The 9,436-nt window shown below is 53.2% G+C and overlaps 1 protein-coding gene across 1 annotated transcript; it reads left to right on the top strand.

The window, feature by feature from the left end:
* The first annotated feature begins 236 nt into the window (after positions 1-236).
* Positions 237-8,258, top strand: LOC123034393 (zinc finger protein 460-like). Its single transcript, XM_044451719.1, has 6 exons — positions 237-260; positions 1,144-1,270; positions 2,704-2,838; positions 4,573-4,689; positions 6,659-7,892; positions 8,042-8,258. The coding sequence occupies exons 1-6, from the start codon at positions 237-239 to the stop codon at positions 8,256-8,258; spliced, it is 1,854 nt and encodes a 617-aa protein (XP_044307654.1).
* The last annotated feature ends 1,178 nt before the right edge of the window (positions 8,259-9,436 follow it).

Here is a 9,436-nt window from a genome sequence, read left to right as displayed (position 1 = left end):
TTCCCTTTCAAATTCATAAACTTTAAAAATCCACTTAGGTAGTGGCAAAAATGAAGGAATGTTGAATTTATCAAATGTGCAAAGGTCTTTGGTTATTGGTCACTTTTAAAAAAGTAACAATAAGATGAATGGATGAATGATCTGGTCTCTCCACATTTTTGAATGCTGATTCCAGAATGCAAAATAACATGATTCTCTAGATCATCACTGAAGAGGAGGAAACGCAGACATCAGACATGGCCGCTGAGAAGAACCTCCAGGTAAGGCAGGGGCAGGGCAGGGCAGGGCAGGGGTCGGGGCTTTTGCTCTGGAGTACTGTGGGCAAGGAAAGGAGGGGCAGGGTTGGCCAATGCCAGAGCCAGGGAGACGCGCTTAGCCAACCTTGGTCTGTTTTCCTGGGTGGTCAAGGATCGCCCATAGCTATGTTACCTTGGACCTCACTCTGCAGCTGTGCCAACGCAAGTAGCAGAGGCGTCCAGGGCTCTCACTCGCTCCCTTGAGTCTGTCATGCAGTGAACCCCTATGGGATTCAAGGGGACCTACTCCCAGGGAAGAGCATGCAGGAGGGCATTCCATGAGGTGGGTGCCACCACCGAGAAGGCCAGCTTCTAGGTAGCTGCACGAGGGTGATCTGCAGGTCGTGGCAGAACTCATCACGATCAGCAGCCATCCTCTAGTGATCTTAAGTATTGTGCTGGACGGTTTTGGGGAAGATGACCAGCCAGGGTGCTGCCTGCATGCAATCTCTGTGTGTGGCTGGGAACCCAGCAAAACGCCAAGTGCTTCTGAAGCTGAGGACAGAGGGCCCAGACAGACATGTGTCTGGTGCTTCAGTTGCCTATTCCTTTTTTATTCTAGAGTAAGCACAGGGGCCCCAATCCAGATCTTAACCCCCCACCCCACCCCACCAGCCCAGCTGTACATGCTTTGCATCCCTTTTTACGATGGGCAAACGAGGCCTGCGTTTTGCAACCCGCATGATACTCTGAACATCTGAACGAAGCTCTTGCGTGTACCGCTGGAGATGCGGGGCAAGTGTTAAAACTGTAGAAGTGAGTTCTCAGGTTGGGGCATTCTTCCCCCTCTTTTCTTCGTGGGGAGTCTAAGCACATGCTGGGGGGGGGGTTGCTCTCGCTGTTTTAGGAGCCAGTGACCTTTGAAGAGGTTTCTGTGAGTCTGACTGAGGAGAAGGAGTTTGCCTTGGACCCCTACCTCTTTGCCCTCAATGGGAATAACATCCAGCAGTACTGCACCATGCTCTCCTGGCTAGGTAAGACTCGCGCCTTCTCACGCTGCTCGTTATGTCTGCCTCCTGTGTTCTTGCCGGCAAAACCAGGGTCGGGTCGCTCCAGCTCAAGCTGCACAGCTGGGCAGGGATCTGGGCCTGGCTCTTTGAGCAGCCAGAACCCTCCTTCGCTTGCTCCCAGCATGCTCAGACGGGGGGAGCCCCAACTGGGGGGAGGCACAGGATAACCGGAAGGGTATGTGTGGTATTCTAGAGCAGGGGTCTCAAACTCGCGGCCCGCGGGCCAATTGCCGGGATGGCGGGGCACGGGGGAGGGGCCCTGCGGCCTTCAAAGCGCCGGCGGCACCCGGGCCGGCCTCCGGGAGCGACGCGGGATGAGCGGCCCACCACCACCGCATGGTGGAATACTTGATGCGGCCCAGCCTCACCCAGACTCTACTTCCAGCAGCCCCCAGGTAAGTTGAGTTTGAGACCCCTGTTCTAGAAAGTAAGAGGTGCTCCCTCCCCACCGACACAAACTAAGCTGCAGACTCAGCTTAGGCAGACTTAGCTTCACGGAGGCCCTCCTGAGATAAACGTATTTCACCTCTGGGGAGCTGCATCAGACTGCAGTCACGGCAGCTCCCTTCGAGCAAAGGGATGCAGCCTCCAGAGCGACAGAGCCAAGCAGGGTGGATGGATGGATGGATAGGGCATTGCACAGAAAGACCTTCTTTCCCAAAGCATTACGGAGGTGGAAGGAGGAGGTATTTTTGGGTAACCCTGCTGACTATGTGAGAATGCAGGAACATACCGCTACTTGCTGTCTTCTTGAGCAGGGCACAGAATAACAGACTTAAGTTAAAAGAAACCAGATTTAGACTAGACACCAGAGCAGCACAACAATGCAACCTATTGCCTGGGGAAGTTGTGGTCTCTCCCTTGCTGGAGACTTTCAGAAAGCACCTGGATGGTCACCTGAACCTGAACGGGGTGGTGTAACTCTGTGTCCTGCAATGGCAGGGGACTGGCCCTGATGGCCTTCTGGCCCCTTCCAACTCTAACTATTCCATGATTCTATGCAAAAGCCCTGCTGGATCAATTAGCAGCCAGTTTCTGGCATGGGTAGGGTGGCCATGTGTCCTTTGTTACAGAGGACAGTTCTGTAGTTGGAAGAGCTGTCAAAGACTAGTCCTCTATATTGAAGGTATCCTCTGTCTGAAAGTTTGTCCAGACCAAATGTGATGTAAAGACTGGGCCTTGACCTTGCCCATCAGCATACAAGGACAGCAGAGTGATCAAGGCCCACATTTCTATTTCAGTGATAATACTTATTGCAAACCTGTGCATCTGTGTGTGTATACATGGACACATGCAAGGTTTATGCACATTTCTGGCTGCTCTTTGGTGATTCATAAGTGGCCGCCTGACAAGGAAATCTTTCCCTCCCAAGTATTGTTGGATGCTGCTCTTATCAGCCCCAGCCAACATGGAATGCTGGGAGCTGTATTCCCCCAACTTCTGGAAGGCCAAAGCTCCCCCACCTCTGGCCTTTCCAGCCCAGTCCCTGTTGCCCACGGTGGCCAGCCAGGAGTTCCTTGGAAAGCCCACAAGTAGGTCATGAGGAATGGAGGGAGGTGTGAACAGATTGCAGGTGGGGGGTGGCCGCTTTCTTACCCTGTCTTAAGCACAGCCTCCGGCTCCCGTGTTCAAGCAGAAGCCCTGCTGTAGGCCTGCACTGAGGAACCCCGCACAGGATCCTGCTAACACAGCCCTTAAGGCCTCTCCACTGTGTCCTTGTGGATCAGAGGCATCCGGTCTACCTGCACAGGACGGGAGAAGCTTGGAGGTAGCTTTTGCCTCCCTGTCCCTGCATCCTGCATATTCCATTAGATGGACTTTTCAGCATGTCTTGCAAGGACACTGGGAAGAGTGACACACGTGCTGGTGACTTCCCGCCTTGACTTCTGCAACGCACTCTACGTGGGGCTGCCCTTGAAGACGGTCCGGATACTTCAATTGGTGCAGAATAGAGCTGCCAGGTTGCTGACGGGGAATGGGCGTTGTGCTCACATAACCCCAGTTCTCCGTCAGCTTCACTGGCTTCCGATTGAAGTCCGGGCCCAATTCAAGGTTTTGGTGATGACCTATAAAGCCCTCAACAGCTTGGGACCTGGATACTTAAAGGAACATTTGCACCCATATATGCCCTCCCGCCTCTTGAGGTCAGCAACGGATGCCCTTCTCTGGGAACCCTCTGTGACTGAAAGTACCCGGAGGAGGGCTTTCTCTGTGGTGGCACCCCATCTGTGGAATGCGCTCCCCAGAGAGGTCTGCCTGGCACCGTCGTTATTTGTTTTTCAGCACCAGGCTAAGACCTTTTTAAAACTTTTAATTGCTAAATTATTGAATTAATTAGGTTTTTAAAATTAGCCGAGAATGCACCGGGGGTTTTTAAATGTTTTTTTTCTTTTAAATTATTATATTATTATTTATGTATGTTTTTATGTATTTTTTGTGAGCCGCCCCGAGGCTTTATTGTGATGGGGGCGGCATAGAAATGTTTTAAATAAATAAATAAATGAGAGGAGAGGAAGGGAAGGGAAGAAGATGGAGGAGAGCTTGCATCTTGACCCCTGTGGCCCCTTTCCTCCAAGTCCACTGAAATACCCCCTTTCCTCCTCCTCCGGGGTTGCTTCCTGCCCCTGGGGGGCAGGCAGTGCGATTCTTTCCATGCCAGCCATGGGGAGGGGTCAGCTCTCTGATGCCTCCCTTTGAGATTGGAGCAGTTGCCCAAAGCACCTCTCAGCACCCGGCAGATGCGTCAGAGCAGTACATGAGGTTCTATCGAAGTTGCTTCTCAGACACAGGAAACTGCCCTTCTGCTGCTGCAGGCTATTAGCCTATCCAATCCAGTGTGGCCTGCCCTAACCTGTGGCTTCTTTCCTGGGTGTCAGGCGCAGAAGTGACTTTCCCATCACCAGCTACCTGACTGCTTAAGGACAAAGCCTGGTGCATGTGAAAGCCCCTTTCCTGTCTGAACCTGCATCCAATTGCACCCAAACTCAACTTTTCCCCACCCGAGAACACCCAGGTGTGTTGGTCTACAACTTCCATTACCCAGAGCCATCCTGGCCATAGGCCTGCTGGCAGCAGATGATGGGGCTTGTAATCCCGTACATTACGGGGCCCAGGTTGGAAAAGGCAGGCTTAACTGGGGAATGCCGGGGATCAAACTCTTCTTTCTGCGTGCAAAACATACGTTGTACCAGTAAGCCAGGGGGCCTTGCAATGGGTTGTGCACTTGGCTTCCTTTAGAGGTTTCTCTTCTTTGTTGTCTGGCTAAGCAGAACTGCAGAATCCCAAGCCTGAAATGTTCCTGGAGACAGAGCAAGGCCCCGCGATGCCTCTCTCGCTGGTCCAGGTTGCTGAAGAATTTGAGGTTTTGCCAAGCTCATATCCAGGTGAGCATCTGCACATTTGTCCTCAAAGCAAGACATGAGTAGCCCCATTGTATGGATGAGGAAAGTAGGGTGAAAAGATGGAGATGCGCATCTCTACCTGCTGAGAGCAAACTCTCTCCTCCCAGTACTTGTATTATTTCAGAGCAATAAACATTAATAATAAATGTTAACTGTTGTTAATAATAATAATAATAATAATAAATACTGTATATTTTTATTAGAAGGACCCCCTGCACCGGGAAAGATAGCAACAGGGAGGTGTGTGAACCTAGTTCCATGGTGCCTTCTGGAGATGCTTTATACTGGGCCAGAGCATCAGTCCACGGAGGCGGCTTCTGCCTGCCCTGGCAGGGAGTCGCCTTCTGCTGCGTGGGCTGCTGCCTACGATCCTGCAACTGGGGATGCGACCAGGCCCCTTGCGTGCAAAGCACGCGCCCTGCCTCTGAGCCACGGGCCTTTCCCAAGCGGTGGCTGGGCTGCGCAGCACGGCTGGGTTGCCGCGAGTGCTGCCTGAATCCCTCCCTCCTCTCGTGCTCCGCTCAGCCTTGCAAAGCGAGGCAGGCGGAGGGGAGGCCCCCGAATGCGCACAGGCCCCAGCTTGCCCCTGGCGACGTTCCTCACTTGGGATGGGAGAGGGGCGCTGCTTGCGCGGCATGTGGGGTTCCATCCTTGGCGATCACCCCACAAATGTTGGGCATGCTCACCAGGAGCTCAGGCTCCGAGCCACTGCAAAGCGGACCGGAGCCCGGGAGGCCAAGCTCAGGGAATCCAACCGATTCCCACCCCGCAAATGGGTTGCTCACACCTCCCCAGTCACAGAAGCCACTTGTGGCAATTTACCAAGGCGACTTGGCTGTTCCATGGGGCGCCCATGGGGAGCCCAGCAAACCTCTCCATCGTCCAGCCAGTCTGCCGGGGAACACGGCCAGGGGAACGAGTCCCCTTTCATCTGCAGCCGTAAAGGCTGCACTGCTTTTGGCTCACTTGGCCTGTTTTTCTATTGTTGTCGTTATTAATAATAATAATAATAATCAGGAAAAAGCGCTTGAGCCAGTCTCCCCAGACTCCATTCGTGCCACAGCAGCATTTTGGAGGGGCTTGGGGAGTACCCGATATTTTTAAAAACATCTTTAGAGAAAACAATTTTGTTTCAAGCCTTTTACCAGGGGCAGCAGGTACTATTCTTGCAAACTGCCCAACTGAACCGCCCGCCCCAAAAAACCCAACACCAGGATTTCCTTTGACAGGCAGAAAAATGGATCAATCAAAAGATGCTCAACCTGAAAGGGGGGTATTTGGAGGAATTTTAGTCCTTCTCAGCTAGACTTTTCAAGCCCTCGTCCCCTTTTATAGCCCCCATGGGAGCCACTACTCTACTTTCCTCCATCCTACTCAGGGGTGGGGAACGGCGAAAGGTGTATTCATTTTCCCCACCCCTTTCCAAAAGGACACTGAGGGATTGGCGATCAGGGATTGGTACTGGGACTTACCTCTGAGCATGCCCAAGTCCAAACCCCAATTTAACTCAGCGTTTGAAAGCCATCTGTCATTGGACTGACAACCACCTAAGACACTTTGATTTTAATTCACTCACGTGTGCCCATGAGCTGGAAGTTTGCAAAAAGAACTTTAGTCACTACCCTAAAGAGCACATCAAGGTTCAGTCCATAGATTAGAGGCAGAGTCCTGCGCCTGACCCTTCCTCCTTGCTGAGGGAGAGCTTCCCACAGGGGAGTAGAGTCAAACCCAGCAGGTTCTTGCCATTGGACAGTTGTGGGAGTTGGCATGAAGGCCCCACTGATGCAAGCCCAGGGTGATTCCTATCTGAGCAAAGCCAGATCTGTACATGTGTTTCAAAATAAAACGTGCCTGATCATTAAGTCTGCCTCTCCTGCCAAAGGCAGGATTGCAGATCTGTTTTCAGAACTGGGCAGTGATTGATGCCTGCCTTCTCTTGTTTTCCGAGCAGGGGATGGGGCAGTGCCAACAGAACAGTCTGAGCCCCTGTGGCCAGGAAGCACTACGCCACTGGTGCGCCTGCAGTATAATTTTGTGCGAGAATCGGAAGGAGGCATCCTCCGGGGAAAGCCCTCTGACGACCTGATTGATCTGCAGACAAGGAGCTGGGAGGCCACAGGGGGAAACCTCAGCATGTCCCCTGGTCATCCAGACATGTTTAGAGAGTCAGAAGCATCTGTGCCCCAGGAGAAAGGCTCTCAGCAGCCGACAGCAACGTGCTTTGCTGCAGTGGAACAAAACCAAGGGACCGTTCCCTGGGGATATGAGCAGAGCAGTACCCAGGATGACATCAAATGCAACGCACTTCCTGGGAACAATGCAAGAAGGGAAGGGTGTTGCTGTGATCGCGGTACGAGGGAAGCTCTGCAAACAGGTGTGAGCCATCGGCCGAGCAGCAACATGGGGGACGGTTTCCATGAGCCTCTGTCTTTTCGGGTTCATAAGGGAGTGCTCACTAAAAAGGCACCCAAGTTGTGCCCCAACTGTGGAAGGAAACTTAGTCTGGGCCTAAACCCCGCCGCGCATCCATTGGCCCCATCCAAAGAGAAGTCCTTCCAATGTCCTGATTGTGGCCACCAGCTTAGGTTTTGCACAGGTGTCCCCAAGCACCAGGCCGACCCTGCGGATGACTGGGAGGGACTGTTCAGCCAGCTTAGCCTCGGCCCCCTTCCCAATCAGATGGGGGCTGGGGTGGAGAAGCCCTTTAAGTGCCCCGACTGCAGGAAAGGCTTCAGCCACCGATCAAGCATCCGCAGGCATCAACGGCTCCACAAGAAAGAAAATACCTCTCCAGATTTTGGGCAGGAGAGAAACTCTGGCCTGGGCCCGAAACTGCTTATGCATCCAAAGTCAAAACCCGTTCAGCACCCCAGTGACAGGATGGGCTCGATCCCCAGCAGCCCCCCAAAGCCAAGCTGCCTCCATAACCCGCGTTTTCCAGCTCTGAGCGGTGACAGTGGGCAAGGTGGATCCGTGGCTTCCGAGGCGCCCAGCGACCGGGCCTCTGCTGAGAAGCCCTTCCTCTGCCCTGACTGTGGGAAAACTTTCTCTGTGAAGTCAACAGTGCTGAGGCACCAGATGCTGCACTGGGCACAGCGGCCCTTCAAGTGCTCTTACTGTGACAAGAGCTACATCCAGAAGAGCCACCTGAAGAGGCACGAGCAGATGAAGCACGGATGTCCTCGGTCAGGGAGCTGCTCCTAATCTCCCCTCCGAAGTAGGAGCTGCCTCCTGCCTCCCTCGGTGGTAGCTGCCCACACACCCATGGGAATTGCCAGGAGAGGCTGCCCCCTCTTTTCCCACTTCCTCTTTTCCGGGATTTCTTTTTTTAAAGCCTGGAGGGTGTGGGTGCCCTGACCCAGCCCCAGGGTGCCAGCGCTAGTCCTAAAGTGGTCCAGTGCTACTTTACAGAGAAGACTTCTGCACCGGAAGGGCTGTCAGAGGAGCTGGATGTGGTGGTCCTTTCTGAATGGTGGCTGCTCCGCAAGACCGTCTCCGCAGGCACGCCCCAACGAGGGCAGGAGGCTGGACTGAGCCACCTCTGGCAATGACGCATCCATGGGATTCCTCCTCCAACTGAAGGGGTCTTCAGTTCCAGGGTGATGGCTTGTGGTGGCTACAGACTCTCCGCTTCCTCCTGCACCTGGACAAAACCGCTGGCTGCTTGGGACCTGTGTGGGTGCTGCTCCCTTAGGCACACTGGCAGCCGCTGGACCACTGCATGGACGGAACGCTGGGCTAGAGGAGCCCTGGCACTGAGCCGCATGGCTTTTCGTACGTTTGCGTGCCCTGCGCTGTCGCCACAGAGAGAATTCATTTTGCTTTTTCCCTGGCTGAGATTTTTCTTCTGCCACTGCAGGGGACTTGGCACCTGCAGCCAAAAGCGTCCTTCTCTCCACCTCCCGTGTTTTTTTGTTCTTTTGCAAGAAAACGATGCAGCCACTGAAAGCAAATGATACACACCTCTCTGAAATGTTTTTTTTCCTATCTATATTTTCATGTCTCTGGAAGCGTCTGTCGCTTTCACCCACAGGCGAACTCCACAGTGCAGCCAGCATGGATGGTGGTGGATTTGAATGGCAAACCTGGAGAGGAGCGGGAAGACCCTTGGCCCAGCCATGGCATGGATTCAGACCACGCCTGCATGCGCTTCCAACACTTGAGATGCTGCCTGCTCCTTGATAAGAGGAAAATCCATCCAGGAGGCAGCACATAGGAACCTTTGGCCCTTGGATGGTATAAAAATGTAAAAACCAAAAACATCCTACCAAGGCAGCTTGGACTAGGAGCAGCTGTCTGAGAACCTCCATTAAAACAAAGTGTCCAAAATAAAATCACTGCAGCTGCATTCAGATGTCACTACACTACCATGCAGGGGGTATTTAGTGACAATTGTATCATTTGGTTTTGCTTTCTTGCATCTCATGGAAGTGCAGTGGCGCAGTGGTTTAAACTGCTGTGCTGCTGGCCTGGTTAATCGGAAGGTCGCCGGTTCGAATCTGCACAACGGGGTGAGCTCCCGTTGCTCCGTCCCAGCTCCTGCCACACTTGCAGTTCGAAAGCAGGCAAATTCAATTAGATAAAAAGGTACCACTTCAGTGGGAAGGTAACAGCGTTCCATGCACCTCTGTTTAGCCACGCTGGCCACATGACCACAGAAACTGTCTGCAGAAAAACGCTGGCTCCCTCGGCTAGGAAACGGAGATGAGCACCACCTCCAAGAGGCAGA

The sequence above is a fragment of the Varanus komodoensis genome, unplaced genomic scaffold, assembly GCF_004798865.1.
Source record: "Varanus komodoensis strain SLA01 unplaced genomic scaffold, ASM479886v1 scaffold6_4, whole genome shotgun sequence".
NCBI lineage: Eukaryota > Metazoa > Chordata > Lepidosauria > Squamata > Varanidae > Varanus > Varanus komodoensis.
The sequence above is the reverse complement of the archived record's forward strand: the minus strand, read 5'-3'. Positions and strand labels throughout refer to the sequence as shown.